Here is a 16,923-nt window from a genome sequence, read left to right as displayed (position 1 = left end):
TTGTGCATTATCGTAAAGTTCAGTGGCAGTTAGAAGCCGCAAGTGAGGTGAAAAGCTTTCATTTCCAACCAGCGCTACTGAAGCGGCGTTGTACAAGCAGTTGCCGTCACCTGTCACTTTCCTGGCTTCTACTCCAAGGGGAAAATCATTTAGTAAATCATTAGGGATCAACAGCTGTGCTAGGTTGTCCTTGGGTAAATCTTTCCATTCTGGGAACTCCTGAGACCTTATCTGATTTTGCACTTCTCCATATCTGTTTTGGATAGCTTGTACCAGCTCAGACTGAGAAGCACCAGATTCCAACTGTTGTAACTTTCGTAAATCAGCTGAGATATTCATGTTTCTTGACAGACGGTTATCTTTGAAACTCACAATCCATCTTCATCTGCACTGAACATGCTCCAAACAACATACAGGCTACTATTGAGGGAGCTTGGAAGTAGACTTTCCCACGCATCGACACGCGCACGTGTAATAAGAAAAATCAGTTTGCAAGTAGGTGAGAAAAAGTAACTTTATTCAAGTGAAAGAAAAACAATGCGCGCCGGCGGTCGGCCACTCTCTCTCTGCGACTTCAATTAGTGTTACAAGAAAATTTCACAACTTTAATATTTACGTTCGTCCACATCTTGCTTTATAGAAAATCACATTCGACAGCAAGTTAACACAGAAGCATTGTAATTAATTTTTCTTCTTCCTTCTGTAGAACTCTCTTCTACGACCCGCGCTTCTGTCAAATGTCGAGGTTGTGAAACGCTGCCGTCGGCCCAGTGCAATTTGCATATAATCAACGCAGTTAACGCACCTGTATGACAATTGTTTCGCTTTGCAAGACCAGACATTTTTTATAAATTGCAAATGACTGCTTCAGAGTAAACGTTCATTCAAACATGGGCGAAATAATAAAGGAAAATAACCTCTGCATTCGAATGGGTTCGTTCCTTCGATGTTTGCACTTTCCCCCGTCGACGGTGAAAAATACTATAAATTTATGGAAATCACAACACAGTTATTTTTGTGAATGTCATGAACGTTGCGATCGGTCAATTAAACTACCACTGTAATCTGAAGTCTGTCGACATTCGATGGAGTAAATTCTCTTCAAAGCTCGTCAAGCGGACAAACTCTTCCAGACCTGGCGCCGTTAGCATCCGATAAAAAATAAAAACAAACACGCAACTCGATTACGGCGCCAGGTCCGCTAGCTTTTCTTCAAGCGAGTTTTTTCTTGTTTTATTTTATTTCACACGAAGTGGTTCTTTTTTGTTTTAATAATGAATTGGCAGCCTTAAAATAGAAACAAGAATCCGGATTTGGATTTTCCCAACGAAACGCACCTAAAATTCTGAGAAATTTCACTGAACCGTGACTTGGCTGGAATTTAATTAGACTGATTGTCTCGCACTGCACGCTGTCAGTCGGAAAATATTGTCATTTCAAAAAATATATTTCGGCCGCTTATGTAAACAGAAAAAGTGGTGACGTTATTTACGGATGCAACTAAATTGCGGCGCAAAACGTTGTCGTGCTACGATAAATTTTTGGTATAAAAGCTCAATTTATCAACATCAGAACAGAGGAACCAATGGAGGTGCTTGCCCGTCGGGCAAGCTGCGATAAGAAAACGCTAGCCCGACAAGTTATTCCACTAGCCCCGGGCTATCGGACAGCACTTTCGTCGCGCCCTGCAACGTGGAGATGCATGAAGGCGTTGAAAGTTCTTAAAACCACACCAGATGTTTCTATCCTTCCGCATCTTGAAGGTTGACGTTGTCAGCCAAATTAAGAGATTTAGAATCGCGTTTACGGCAAACGGCAAAACGTCAGATTCAAATTTATGTTTTCTTGAAAAATTAATACATAGATCAGAATAGTGCAACATAATTTTGGCCTTTGATGCTAACGCAAAACAACTCTATTTTACTGAGAAGCTGCAAACACGAAGCGGCAAATGAAGGATAAACCTGGTCACGTGGTAGTTTCTGCCGTTTGTCGTTTGCCGTGAACGTAATTCTATGGCGATCTGGACGCATATCAATAACTGAAAGTGCGATGAAACGAGAATTAAAACTGCCGGTCAAAAAGACCTTTCTTCAAGCGACCATCATTAAAAGCCGTACTAAGTATTTTAAGAAAGGCATTTGTTTCACCTTACCCCACTGCGTGTTTATAGCTGGTTTGGCTAATGTGTTGAGCAGAATGGCCACAGGATCAAACGCTGTTGAACAAGGCTGTACATGGACAAAGGCGTGGCTTGAGTTCACTGTGAACAGGGAGCTGGAGCTGTCGATTAAGCAAAAAACAAATTCTCTGACTAGTTCACCTTATGATAAAGGACACAAGTGGCATGCTACCCTGCTAGCTGAGAGTTGCTTTCTGGCAAGTTTTTTTAGCATGTACGAAGGTGTTTCCGTCTCTGGTATTTCGCGTAGTTGGCTTGTGTAGCGTCGTCGAGAAATACAAGAGTAAAAGCCTCTGTTAGCAGCGTAAGAACATGTACAAAAAAATAAAGGGAAAACCCTGGGATATGAATTATGCACATACTTATAAAGTCCCGGTCTTACTACAAGCTGATCAAGGAGTTATTCCACAGTAGACGAGAGTTCATGGTTTCATAACCCGAGTTTATTTCACTACACTGGGCCCGGTTGTTCAAAAGCCGATTAATGCTCATCTACGATTATAAGTAAACTCTAGAAGTTAATCGAGGTTTTCATCTCGCCTGTGAAAATGGTTTTAAAGGCTAATTGAAGGTAAAGCAAAAGAAAAGTTTAAGTCAAAAATGGGAGCCAAAAATCTTTTGGAAGTATATTTACTGATTAGTATTTAAACTTGAATCAAATTTCACGTTAATCCAGGATCATTTTAATCGGGCTTTCAACAACTGGACCCTGGTCTGTACATCAACTACCCAAATGCTGAATAGTTTCACCCATTCTAGACTATCAGCATAACCATAACATTATTCTGTTATAATTATTATAGCATAACATTACTTACGCTTGTAGAGATGTAAAACCTGTGTGAAACTAACCTGCGATGAATCCCGAACAAGCCTGAATTTTTTTCAGGCTTTCTTTAATTTTCGCAACTGCTTAAATGGCGTATTAACTGCGAGGATCTTCCTTCTATTTGAGAGTTGATAAGGTAATTTAGCCAACCAAGAAGAGGTTTGATTCCTGACATTTCGAGCGTAAGCCATTCATCAGAGCGAATTGATCTGACAAAGGGCTAATGCTTTTAAAAGACGTCACCACTCAAATCTCTTCACGGTGGTTAACAACTGCATTAAGCTGAGTGGAAGAAGGGTGCCCGGGAAGTCCCAGGGGCCTCCACTGTGACCAGCCGGCCCCTAGACAGTAATACGCTCCCATGGCTGGCAATCCCTGCAACCCAGCCATGAGCCCCCACACCTGGTCATTCCGGACACCCGTCACACTGCGTAAGCAGTGGAAAAAAAGGGAATCAAGGGGAGAGGGAGGGAGGGGCAGAAAACCGAGACAATCCGGCAAGAATACTCCACAAAAACGCTACGAACCGCCACGCTTAAACGCCACTACAAAGCAGTACTCTGCGCATGGGCTACCTACCAAGAGCCGCTGACCACCCAATGAATGCCAACTTTTCTTTGTTGTTAACCTAGTTAAATTGCATTTAACTGCATTCAAATTACTTAATCAACTCTGTTGATAAAAACAAAAGGTACAGAGGCTGTTCCCTGGTTACTGTAAACCTAGACTTCACTCAACTGAGGCTCAGACGGAGGTTATCAGCAACATACATGTACCTGAGGCTCCCTAGAAGTCTTGCTTTTCGCATGATACCGTACAACTGATCCTCTACAGCATGCTGAAGCTTCTTCTGTGGAGTGGTGGTCTATTAATGTTACAAGAGCAAAAAACTTTAATTCATCTTTGTCACATTTAACGTCAAACTGATGATCATAGTGGTAACAGGTGAAGCACGTCTTTGAAACTTAAAAGTTAAACAGTGTGACCACTCGTGTAGTTGCAATTCTGATTTTAAATTCATCATAAGAAAAAGTCAATTTTAATTTTTAAATTGGAGTATGCAGAACCTTTACAGACGTATGTAGATTGTACCTTTAAGTAATTTAAGTTATTTTATTAAGTAACTTATACTTTGCAGAAAATATTTTACGTGTATTGTTAGCTATAGTCACCACCAATCACGCATAGTTTTATGCTTGAATTACCAATTATGTAAAAATATAAACTAAGTATGATTGATTGATTGATTAAAAAAAATTGAATGATTGATTGATTGATTAAATTCATTATAAATAAATAAATAAACAAATAAATAAATAAATAAACTGACTTACTTGTTGCTTCCCTTTAGTCTTGCTTGCGTAAGTATCCTGATTCTTGCCAGCCTGAAATTATGACCATGTAAAACCAGCTTCGATATCAATGCCACTATCAGATTAATTTAACCTTTTATTCCTCAGATACCCAATATAATTCAAGATTGAATGCTTTGGAGCCAAGAATTAAAGGATGATCAACCGAAGACTTGGTTTAAATGCAAAACATAATTATAACAGGTCTTCCAAAAAATATTAGAGACAAGGGCATCTACATGTAGTTCACGCTGGTCAAATGAAACACATATTAAGAGATTTCACAGATTAATTACATCGTTCTGAAAAACTGCAAGTCAGGCCCTTTGACCAAATCATGATTCATAAAAAAAAACTTCACAAAAAAGGCCATTCATAAATCAAAAAATACCCTACAACACCCTATTGCAAATTAAAAGAAAACATTTTTTTCCTTTTTTGCTGTGCTGGACTGTTAGGAGGCAACTGGTTGGCTCCGTTGGTTGAGCATTGGAGTACTGTGTGGGAGGTCATGGGTTCAAACCCCAGCCGGACCAACACTCAGGGTCTTTAAATAACTGAGGAGAAAGTGCTGCCTTTGTAATGACATCTGCAAATGGTCAGACTTTCTAGTCTTCTCAGATGAAGAGGATGATAAACTGTAGGCCCTGTCTCACAACATTTCAATGTCCATAACCTTGTGGGACGTTAAAGAACCCACATGTGAATCGCAAAGAGTACTGGGCATGGAGTTTCCAGTGTGCTGGTCTGGTTTTTGTGCTGTTTCATGATTCATGGGTTGGGTGGGTTGAATGAGGTTGCTAATTGACTGACAGCGGCTGCCAGCGGCGCCCATATATGCTAATGTCTGATTTTACCCTTGCAAGAAAGTAATGCAAACTGCATTTGAATATGTTCACAAACTTACCACTTGTGATGGATCCATAAAAGGAACACGCTAGAAGTACAACACAAGAAAACAGTCTTTAAACAACATTAAGTAAAAGCTTCTCAAAGAGCACAGTCATTATAGCTGCTATCTTGGATTTTAATAGCAGAGGGTATTGGCCTGGGAGAGAAGAAAGTGTGACCAAGGGGGCGGGTATTAGGCTGAAAGAAAAAGCTCCTTAAGATTTTTGCAAATCCAACATGGCGGCTACAGTTAACCAAGATTCTGGCACTCGGCGCTCCCTGAAAACACCTGCCAAGCAAATGTCTGATAACCAACTGCTATTTCTGGCAATATGTTATGCCACACAATAAGGTTCTAAATAAAAATGTAATTTTTGAGATGGTGGATGACATTCTAGAGTGCTCATGACCATTCAAATGAAAGCAACAAGCAGTACTTTCATCAGGTGCTGAATAATATTTATTTATATAAAGTTAATGAATGCAGTGTGCAAGGTGGTTGTAACATTTTAGCTTCTGCATCAAACCCAAATTCTAAAGGGTCAATCATTTAAATATGGTAGCTTTAACACATTTCTTTCAAAATTTTAACTTTATGTTGTTTATAATTATACTGGATTTTTATTCTTGAGTGTTAACTACTACAAATTGCTGTCAGCATTTATCTAAATAAATAAGCAAAAATAAAATTAATAAATGTCTAACCTGTTTCAAAGAGCACACAAGTCTGGGGATGCAAGGCCGTCCAGTCTGTCGCCAAATGTCTGGAATTCCATCAACACCAGACAGCAACTGCGAAATCTGCGGCAGCAACTGGTGTCTAAAATACATGCAAAAATCTTCCATTCAGTCACCAATTCCTTATATAATAATTACGTAATTAATACCCAGTCTATTCAAAACCAATGATCACAATATGGATCATGTTTAAACTGCTAATTAAGATAAAATAAGTTATCCCTCTGAATTTTATCCAAATCAGTATTGCTTACCATATGCAGTTCAGTAAGTATTAAAATCTTATCATTTCTTAATAAGTACATTCTCAAAAGAATGCACCCTAAATAACTATGTTATATATACACACCAGCATGTTAACATATACCTTGTTGAAGCTAAAGTGCGAAAGAGTCTGATGTAATTCAGATCAAAAGTCTGAGAGGGGTGCAAGACCTACAAAAAATATCAAGAATACTTAGCATTAAAAATTGAATTTATGAATGCCTAAGCTAGCTAGCCTCTATCTAGTACATGTACTTAATGTACTGTTATTAAGTTAGAATTTTCATTTCAGTAGAGTTATAATCAAGATTTAGACTAACTTTAAGACAATAAAAAGCTTGGGATCCAAACCAAAATCATCTTCCAAGTGGGAGGTACATCATAAGTATGGAAATATTATGGAACAATACAATGTTAAGTACTTACAACAATAATATGAGAGACAGAGAAGAGAAACAGAAGCGCACAGGCATAGTAGAATTCATGTGACATCCAGTACTGATGAGATTCCTAAGGAAAACAAGTTCAAGAGTGAATCTACATGTAACTTCATCAACCAGTTCCAGAACAGAACAAAAACTTATTAAGATACATTCTTCATTTTTTTAAGAACTTAGTGTGACTAGAGGATGGGGACATACACTGTATTTGGCTCTTGACCTTGGAAACGGGTACACGCACTAAGACTTTGGGCTAGATACAAGTACATGTATTTTTCTATCTAGCCTGACCACTGCTAATTAGTCAACAGCAAACTTACGGTAGATGTTATGTTCGTGAACCACAGACAGTAACCAGAAGTAAAATGTCCCTTTTATATGGCTTACTTTTGTTTTTATCCTTGTTTATGTATGGGAAACACTATTTTTGCTTTGATGTTCCTTGGCTTACCATAAGAAATGTGACAGTATCAGAAAGCATGAATGAGGAAACATTCATCTTTTGGTCACCACCCATGTCCTAAAAACATCTGAGATTATTAATTTTAAATTTCCCAATAACAGATAACGACTTTTTGTGTAGTTACAGCTGTACATGTAAATTTCCCTGTTTGCTGATGGCTAACTTACTGCATTTTGCATGTCTTGTGGCGCTTGTTTACAAAGCTGTAGCATTCTTGATACATCATAAACAGACACAAGGTGTAAATATATTATTCTCTGCTCAACATCATGGTAAACATCAATATCACACTGAAAACAAAGAGGCAAAAAACAAAACTTAGAAGTGCAACTAATCCCATCTTTTTTCTTTTGCTGAATGAAAACTTCTACTTTGTCTTGATTACTTGTGTGATTTCAAACATTTTGTTTGTTGCTTTCCTCTTTGAATTTTTTACGGCCCATGAAAGTTTCAAATTTCCTGAGGTCTTTGGTTCACTACTAAGCAAGAAGGAGAATTGGAGTTAGTTTTACTGTGACGTTATCAAAGACGATAATATATGCAATGTTGTCGCAAAGAGGTCAAGAACCGTTGATCACTGGCGGCAAATTTTATGTTATGGTGTCATTTATTGTGATCCTTTCATGAAAGAGTTGACTGCACATGTATGTGTAGTGAATGCTACAGCAACATTCTATTCAGATGAGAGAGAATACATGATAAATAAAACGACTCACTGAAAAATCATGTGCATCTTTCTTTTTAAACATACTATCCAGGAAGTCAATCTGTAGAACAAAACAAAAGAGCAGAATTAAAATATTTTTAAGAAAGATCCGCATTTATATCTATTCAAAAATATAAAATCCCCGATAAAATAGCAGCCAGATAAAAAGTCTAAAAAAAGGAAAACACCTCAACAAAAAATGAACATTTTTCGAGCTTCCCATTGACAACTGTTATAAATGATTTATAAATATTTTGTCCTCTAAAAGATTGGCTTTAAGCAATTTAAGTTCCACATTGTATTCAATTTAAATTATTTCGAGCATGAAAGAAACATTAACAAACCTTAAAGACTTCCTTCCCAATGGTACTATTCAAATGTACCGCTTTCGACTTGAAGCCAATGTTGTCTTTTCCGAAGATTCCTACCACGCATACTTTATCGTCCACGCAACTGATCAACAACAAAATCAAATTTTAGCAACAAATATTGTTGAATTTTACTAAAAACGCTCTCCACTTGTGTTACCTTTCCGAGGAATTGATCAAAGACTGGAAAAACTCCACATTCGCCCTTTTTGCTCCACTGTCCGCCATGTTGTTTCTGATCGGCTTAGTAGCCTCTCGACTGGGTAACCTTTCCTTTTTCTTACGTCACTCCCTGAGGTTCTTGCACACGTGAAAAAGGCAAGATGGCGGACAAGTTTAGTGAATTCGCAGGGCGAATGGGAAAAGCTCCTAAAGGAGTTGGGACAGGACTTAAACTTCTTGCTGCAGCTGCAGCAGTTGCTTATGGAGTCAAGGAGTCCATTTACACAGGTATTTTGGTATTTGTTGCTTGAAATTTTAAAGATCAGTAAGTTGATTCCTTGCATGACGCAAGATCGACACAATATTTTGTCTCTGGTTGATATTTCTTCCTACGAGCTACAAAAGTAAACTCGAAAATTGACGTTTCTGAAATTATATAAATTACACATTGACTTGTTGATTTGACTTGAGATTTGTAAGGACACTGAAAATTTTCGAAAGTAAAGTTGAGTTTTACATTTTTGGTTTAGCAGATAGAATTATTGGAAATCACGTGTACGAAAAATTAAACTTGCGTGCTTTATTAAATGAGATTGGCGCGGTAAGTTCTATTTTGTGCATGTAAAATGTCTTCACGTGCATGTCTCCAATTATTTGGAAAAGTAATGGTTACTGTTAATCCAAATAGAGCGATAGACATTTAGGGGAGGGAGGGGTGGGGGCTGGAGGGGGGAGGAAACGTAAAAGCCCACATTCACTCAAAAGGCCTTGCGTGCATGTGTTAATGTTTACAATTGCTTCTGTAATGTTCAGTCTTGCAATCTGATTGGTTTTCCAATTATTCCATTGATGTGAAAATCTTGGCAAATTGATGCTCGCTGTCGATTTTCCAGCTGTGCAAAAGTCGGTGTGATGCACAATGCCTTTTAGATGAACATGGGCCTTTAAAGGGGTGCAGTCAATGAGGGCTATGTTAAATCATACATCTTCCGCAGATCTAAGAACTTATCAAATTTTACCTTGAAATTACATGTGTGGCAGAGAGAGAACCTGTATTGTCCTTCTTTTTTTATTTATCTTCCTATACTTTTTTCCTCTCTTCTTCTTTGTTTATCCTCTTTCTTTTCTTTCCCTCCCTTCTTTTTCAAACTCACAACATTACGTTTTGTTTAACAGTCGATGGTGGTCACAGGGCAATCATCTTCAGCAGAATTGGAGGAATCCAGAATAATATTTACACAGAAGGACTTCATTTCAGGTGTAGTAATACAGTAATTAATCTGCTATGAGTACATTGTACTTTGAAGGCCTCAAATTAACTTTGTGTATGGTCATGGGGCAGTGGTTTAACAAGTAGGAAAGATATCAATGATAGTCACTGGCAGGAAGATGACTACAATTTCAAATATGGCATCCAGATCATAGAGCTGCATTGTGATAGTCACCACAAAAATTATAGCACTTGGTTGAAGTCAGGAAACAAAAACATGGTTGGTACAGTATATAAATTAGATAGACTTCACACACGCCACATTGTATCTTACAAGCTTACGATAAGCAAAATCATCAACTCTAATTCAATTAGCTCCCTTACATTCATGTGTTAATTGTATTTCTTGCCAATTTTCATGATTGTATCTGTTTTATTGTCTTTATTTTCAGGATACCATGGTTTCAGTATCCAATAATTTATGACATCAGATCCAAGCCAAGAAAGATTGTTTCTCCAACTGGAAGTAAAGGTATTGTATGAGATGTTTAATCAGGGCTGAAGACTACATGTACATGTAGTTAATTTGTATCTCGCTACATGTACAGTTACATGTAGCCCAGTGAATAATAATGTAATAAGGTAAAGTAATAAATTCAATAAGGTATTTACTACTGTAAAATAATAATAAATTATTTACTGCAATATTTAATAATTTTAAGGTTAACTCAAACAATGTGTTAACTGTTGTGATTATTCTTTTGCATGTAGATCTCCAGATGGTTAACATTGGCCTTCGAGTGCTTGCTCGTCCACAAGCATCCATGCTACCTGAGATGTTCAGAAAGCTTGGTTTGGACTTTGATGAGAGAGTTTTACCCTCTATCATGAATGAGGTAAGCTGTATGCTGTTCATCATTTCCCATGGTGTTTAATAATTATCCAGGCCATCTGATAGGGTGCGATAAAAAATCTGAAATTGTGCGATATTTTCAGGGTAGATTGTGCGATAAGAAAGGACTATTATGCGGTAAATTATGCAAATTATGCGATTTTTCCCTCAACTATTTTAAGCTTGTTTTCCCAGGATTCTGAGAAAGTAAACCATGTTTATGCTGCTCTAGCGACAACTTTTTCACAAAGGGACAAAAAATAAGCAATTATGAGTGAATTGGGATATAAAAATTTAATTATGACACATACCGTACCGTGCAAATGTAAGTTGACAATTCCTTGAAACTCGAACTTCGTGACTAGATCCTCGAAACTCGAAAGGTTCGAGTATCCAGGCGCGAGTCGAGTGCATCAACTTTCAAGGCAGGGAAACAAAGAACTTTTCGCATGACAAGTTTTTCACACGTCTCATCCGAGGCCACAGTTCGGTTCCTTTCTACAGGAACCAACTCTGCGACACAGACAACTGTGTTTGCGTTTTTGTTGGAGCGATGTGCGCACGTGTGTGCACGTGTATGATTGAGATCGAAAGAGATTCTCAGCTTGTGAAACAGCGGCCGAAAAAGCCGCAATCTTTTAGTCTCGCTTCCTTCACTGTTAAAACTGGGTTTAGTGAACAAGTAATCCAAATCCAGTCATCTGTCAGAGGAAGACACTGTTACAATCCAAAATCAGTTAATAGAAAATGAAGAAAACGTGACATTGCCTTTTGAGATGATCTCAATGACAATTATGCAAATTTGTAACACTATGCCAAAGATGTAAACATTCGCGGCAGCTTTCAAAGTCTGCTAAAAAAAAAAGCGAACGGCCACGTTGAAGTTTCCCTGGTTCGTTACCGAATTCCACCGAGGTATTATTCACCACCTTGGCTCAAAGTTTTTTGTTGTTTCTTTTGCGGAAGGATCATATGTGATCGATTTGTATCAGCAATCCTGATAGGCTAACTGAAAGAGAAGAATTGTTTTCGTTGCACCAATAGGCAATTCTTTGAGAATGAAAAAACTAGCACCAGGCCCCGAAACTGCCAAAAGCGAAAATGACGCCTGGCCATGGAACTTTGATTGTTTGTGAAATCGAATCGTTTCAGAACGCTTCTTGGGCTTTTTCGAAATTTAATCGTCTTGAAACTAAGTGCAGACGTGTACCTTTTCAGATAAGGCATTTATTTATGGTTTTTATTTAAGAATTGTGCGATTTTTTGTGAATTGTGCGATTTTTATGAATTGTGCGATCGGATGCGATTTGAGGTCAATTGTGCGAAATCGCACCATCGCATAATATCAGATGGCCTGATTATCATCATCATTATTATAATTTATTATTATAGTAATGATGGAACCCTTTTATTCCTGATCCTCTACAAAAAAAAAGTGGAAGCCACAACTAAATTATTGAAAATTACATGTGTTTTGGCAATTGGTTCTCAGGACTTTTAGGGGTGTTCACAGGACATCCAGCTGACGTTTTGCCTAGATAAGGGTGCAATATGATTCTTGTTCATTCTCCTAAACAAAAAATCTCTGTTTTTAGAGAGGAGGTTACTGGCAGGAAATGGTTCTGAATTAAGGGAGATTGATTCTAAAATTGATAAACTGGTTAAAAAAAAGTCTACAGGAGTTAACTCACTTTTAAACATGAGATCTCCAGGTGGTGAATGGCGTTGAAAGCATGGAGAGATTATTATTTAAAAAGAAGTGCAAATTGTAGTTTAGTTTGTAAAAGCTTTGTTGTCATTCTATTATTTACTTTTTATTATTTGTTTCAATATTGTTATACTTTTAACTTCAGGTTTTGAAGAGTGTTGTAGCCCAGTTTAATGCTTCACAGCTTATTACGATGCGTCAAGAGGTAAAAACAAAATCCACATACATGTACTTTAACTGGTGCAAACGTTATATTGAAGAGGGACACTGGTCTAGAGCTCAGCATACCAGAATGGTTTTACATGAGAACAATCGCTTGGAAATGAGCCCATTACACACACTGTCGGTTTCAATGGTTTAATAAAATTATAGCTTTTTTCCTGTTGATCACATTGATGCTAACAACTGTATGCTACAGAAATCAAAATTAAATTTTAAATTCATTCAATGTGTGGGTCATTCTGAATGAGCCACACATTCTATTATTTAATTTTGGTTTCTGTATGCATTCTTCACTAATGCCTTGTACTTACAGGACTTTGCTCAATCCAATCCTTCTGGCTTACATCTTTCTTGTGGGGTGCTTATTTAGAGATAATAAAATTGCAAACCACCCAAGACTTCAGGTTACCTGAACTAATAAAACAAAATACATATCTCTCAGTTAGTACGCACGGTGTGCTCTTGGTCAGTTTTGCGGGGCCGTGTGTCACTGTACGACCTGCTAAATTTGAAAGTTTCCTTTCCCATGCACCCGATTAACCTCTGACACAAAATAAATATCTTGCTAACTTCAGATCCTCGTTTTTCCTGACGATTTATGATCCAAGCATGAAAGTGCCTGGGCCATGAATCAATGGGCAAAAACTCGGTCCGTTACTTACAGTACGGATCTTGAACTGAGTTAGTAATCTGAGGTGTGGATGTATTAACTTTTATTGTTAGGTCAGTCTGTTGATCAGAAGGCAGCTAACTGATCGAGCAAAGGATTTTTTCATTATCCTGGATGACGTATCTATTGTAAGTTTTCTTTGTCTCTGTTGTTTACGTGTACATGCACTGCATTTACTTGTAAATTTAATTTATTAAATAAAATCCTTCTCTATAAGTAATGTTGATGACGTTGAAAACCATTCAAGGTTGCAAAAGTCAGGGAAAAGTATTTGGAATTCTGCATTAAGTCAGGAGAATACTCAGAACTCTTCCTCAAACAAGGAATTTTACATCTTGTGTACCATTACAGGATATATACATGTGTAGGTGTGGTCAAAAAAAATCAGTCATTGGTATTTAAAAGTACAATGTGGTGCTATTTGGAAAAATACATGTAACTATTAGTCAATTGATTTTGATTTTTTTTTTTTTTTTGCTTTACTGCCAAAGAATTTACATGTGCCATGTATGTGCCATGAAGATTGGTTGTGGTGATTGGCGAAACGTTGAGGATTTTTTTGTTCTTTTTAATATCCTGATGGCTTACAAGTCAACCCTGAATTTTTGTGCTGACTTTTGCTTAACTTAATAATAAATATTTTGCAGACTGACTTAAGTTTTGGGCGGGAATACACTGCAGCCATTGAAGCAAAACAAGTTGGTGAGTACAGATGTAGGAATGTACAATGTACATGCATCCTGTCAGTGTAAGAAACATCTTGATTGTGAATGCTAGGTTCACTACTAAGTTTTGGCAAGTGTGATCATTGTCATCATCATACAGTGTATTATTTATTTAAAAACAATGTCACATCATTAAAAACAAAATGGTCTTCCTACAAGACATGTGAGGAAAAAGACAAACATTTGAAATGCATAGCTTTCAACGAATCAGAACATTGTCTTACAGTGCATAAGGTTATTAGAAAATCAGAGTTGTACATTCTCTTGAACATGTATTTGATGTAATTGATTTTGTGATGTTCTTTATTACCACAGCCCAGCAAGAAGCACAGCGAGCTCAGTTTTTGGTTGAAAAGGCAATTCAGGAAAGGCAACAGAAAATTGTGCAGGCTGAAGGAGAAGCCAAGGCAGCAACACTGATATCCTTTTCACTGAATGGCAATCATTAAAATTAATAGGGAACTTTAAGTAGTCATGTTTGTGATCCATGGACAGCAACCAAAAGTTCAACAATTATTGCATTTGTAAACTTGGGTGTGCTTCTGTCCAAGGAATGGAGAACTCTTGTTAGCATCACAATGCAGCAAAGGGAAATATTACACTTTTGGAGGCTATTAATAGCTACCCGTGGACCACAGAATACATGTACATGTGTCTTTGGTTATAACAAGTTCCCTAATATTCTATCAATTTTTGCAGGGTTGACTACAGCCACTGTCCATGCAGGTCCTATCTGGTTAATATATTATACTGTGTCTGGAGTGGAGGTGTTGAGAATTGGGATAAATTGAGGCCCCCAAGTTCCCCTCTCCAGCCAAGATGTTCAGACCCCCATTCCCCCCCACCCTAGGCCAATTCCTGTGGCAAGGCTCTTCATTAAGAGAAAGTCCTGTTGGAGCTGACAATCTTGCCTCACAAAATTAATGCAAAGATCATTCTTTCACATGATTACAACTTATTGTGCTTCACTTAAAATTGTTTTGTTGCTGTTTGTTGTCCTTGACATTGTTCACCTTGGTAATGCCTTGAAGGGTAATCCAGGTTACTTGAAGCTAAGGAGGGTACGAGCAGCTCAGTTGATTTCCAATGCGGTAAGAGTGCAAAATTTTAAATTCACTGCAAGAGAGTCAATATTTGTACATGTACATCAAGAATGAGAATCTTCCGATAGTTTTCTGAAAAACATTGGTTTGGGTGACTAGCTCGCCACGGCTTGCTGATTGACTGACTGACTGGTTGGCTGGTGTACTGAATACATTATTTTTAAATTATACATGTAGCTGTCTGGTTGGCTGACTCTTTGGGTGACTGAAGGGTTGACTGATTGTCGTTTTGACTCATTGACTGTCTGAAATACAGACTATTTAACTGAAGGACAGATGGGGAGACATGGAAGGACTGAAAGGAATGATCATTATTATTTTGTTGAGCAACTGATTAATATTGTGTTCAGTTCTTACTGAATGATTGTCTTGTTTTTCAGATGGCAAACTCACAAAATATGGTGTTCTTGGATTCTGGGGCTCTGATGTTGAATGTTCGAGATACAGATGACATAGAAGAGTAAGTGACAGTGTAGTTCTGTAGTACAGTACATAAACGTGTTCTACAGTTCATTCCCACTTGCCATTTTGTTGAAGGAGAATCATCTGTGTCCAAGGGCGCTTTCCATTATTTTGTCAGAACAGCGCGGCCAGATCAATCTTTTCGCTAACCAGAATGCTCCTATTTGAATGACTTTGATTTGCCACTTTTTTAGTTCCTTCAAAATGGCATACATTGCTCTCAGAATGTACCTTTTGAAGAATTCCAAGAATCAGTCAACTTGGTACAATTCATTATTTTACCGGCCGACCCGTCTGGCCAGGCAGTTCTGACAAAATTAAGGGAAAGCGCCCAAATTAAAGTTAATATGGACCTTGGGTTTACAATGTGCATGGTGCATTATTTCATTTACAGTATACATGACTGTATTACTTTAAACACATAGTTTTTGTGTTCAATGTAGAAAGAACATACTCCTAATACATATTGGAGTTAAGGTTATATGAGACATCAAGGAATGAATGGATCTTGGGACACTTATCTGGCATCCCTCGCAGATTTTGCAGGGACGGATTACATCATCACCAACTTGCCAAAGGAGAGAGAGCCTAGAATCGAGATCATCGAATGCACCCCCTAATCTTTGATTATTACTAGTACTAGTAGTTAATTTGTTTCAAAGTCCCTGAGGTGTTTATGTTGTGTTACTGTTATGTTCTACATGTAAGTGCATGTGTGTAGTTATTGTAAATGCTGTGTTGTACATGCAGTAACATCAAAACCTAAAAATTAATGGCTTAGTGACAAATCCATGTCCAGTGATTTGGTGACTATCTCATTTTTGTTGTTTTTGTTATTTTTTTTTCTTGTTACTGGCTATTAATTTTTCATTAAATGTTTATTAAATTTCAGGGCTTTGGGATTGGAATCCAAGTCAAAAAAGAAGTGACCCTCTAGCTACAATTTAGATATATTCAACCAAAAGTGCTGAAACAATTACTGTACATGTAGTTCAATGGACATCTTCACTCTTGTTACCAACAAAGTGAAACTTAGGGATTTTTACAGCAAGACTTTGAGTTCAGTAGCCGCTTCTGTTTCAAGATGTCTGTGTCGGTGCTAAAAATCTTATAATAATATTATCAGAAACTGCAGTTATGTGCATGTGTGCTTCGAGGACAACTGCAGATTTGTTTTTGAATAATGGTTTTGTTTTCTATGAGCCTTCACCTTGTAAGGAACTCACAGTGTAGTCCACCCAAGTGTGCCATATTGCTATTAAAACTGATGAACAAATAATGAACACTGTGTTGTGAAAATTTGCCTACAGTATGTTTCCCACCGATCGCTGGTACATGACGTTTGTAGTTATACTTCTCTCAGCTTTGAATCTGCATTTCCCAAGTCCACTTTATTTTCCATCCAGTACTATACATTATAACTTTGATCCCCAGTATCAAAATGTATAACTCCTAACTGTTCTCATAATTATATTGTATTTGCTATGGTATTACATGTACATGCAGTTGGGAGAATTTGTTTAAACAAAGTCATGA

The 16,923-nt window shown here is 37.5% G+C and overlaps 2 protein-coding genes across 2 annotated transcripts in view; one reads left to right on the top strand and one right to left on the bottom strand.

Annotated features, from left to right (window-relative positions):
- LOC146473781 (nonsense-mediated mRNA decay factor SMG8-like) overlaps positions 1-8,519 on the bottom strand; it is an 18,576-nt gene extending 10,057 nt beyond the window's left edge. Inside the window, exons 1-11 of the mRNA XM_085117815.1 lie at positions 8,394-8,519; positions 8,210-8,318; positions 7,876-7,926; positions 7,327-7,449; positions 6,683-6,766; positions 6,360-6,427; positions 5,960-6,074; positions 5,271-5,300; positions 4,346-4,396; positions 3,788-3,876; positions 2,156-2,283 (exon numbers count right to left, since the gene is read on the bottom strand). Coding sequence (XP_084973941.1) covers positions 2,156-2,283; positions 3,788-3,876; positions 4,346-4,396; positions 5,271-5,300; positions 5,960-6,074; positions 6,360-6,427; positions 6,683-6,766; positions 7,327-7,449; positions 7,876-7,926; positions 8,210-8,318; positions 8,394-8,461 — 916 coding nt within the window. The 5' untranslated portion in view covers positions 8,462-8,519. The remainder of the gene's footprint in view (positions 1-2,155; positions 2,284-3,787; positions 3,877-4,345; positions 4,397-5,270; positions 5,301-5,959; positions 6,075-6,359; positions 6,428-6,682; positions 6,767-7,326; positions 7,450-7,875; positions 7,927-8,209; positions 8,319-8,393) is intronic.
- Positions 8,520-8,535: 16 nt separating this feature from the next.
- LOC146473780 (prohibitin-2-like) lies at positions 8,536-16,670 on the top strand. Its single transcript, XM_085117819.1, has 11 exons — positions 8,536-8,683; positions 9,572-9,653; positions 10,058-10,137; positions 10,377-10,501; positions 12,351-12,410; positions 13,151-13,225; positions 13,745-13,799; positions 14,138-14,241; positions 14,836-14,913; positions 15,306-15,385; positions 16,280-16,670. Exons 1-11 carry the CDS (start codon positions 8,557-8,559, stop codon positions 16,314-16,316), a joined length of 903 nt encoding a protein of 300 aa, XP_084973945.1. The 5' UTR covers positions 8,536-8,556; the 3' UTR covers positions 16,317-16,670.
- The last annotated feature ends 253 nt before the right edge of the window (positions 16,671-16,923 follow it).

Source organism: Pavona decussata, unplaced genomic scaffold (assembly GCF_977016875.1).
Source record: "Pavona decussata unplaced genomic scaffold, jaPavDecu1.1 SCAFFOLD_92, whole genome shotgun sequence".
In the NCBI taxonomy this organism is placed as follows: Eukaryota; Metazoa; Cnidaria; class Anthozoa; order Scleractinia; family Agariciidae; genus Pavona; species Pavona decussata.
The sequence above is the reverse complement of the archived record's forward strand: the minus strand, read 5'-3'. Positions and strand labels throughout refer to the sequence as shown.

Bases quoted from the DNA above. Each gene is read 5' to 3' on its own strand.
- LOC146473780 (XM_085117819.1), top strand. From the start codon at position 8,557: ATGGCGGACAAGTTTAGTGAATTCGCAGGGCGAATGGGAAAAGCTCCT. The intron at 10,502-12,350 runs GTAAGCTGTATG...TTTTAACTTCAG, and splicing joins TACCCTCTATCATGAATGAG to GTTTTGAAGAGTGTTGTAGC. The intron at 14,914-15,305 runs GTAAGAGTGCAA...CTTGTTTTTCAG, and splicing joins CTCAGTTGATTTCCAATGCG to ATGGCAAACTCACAAAATAT.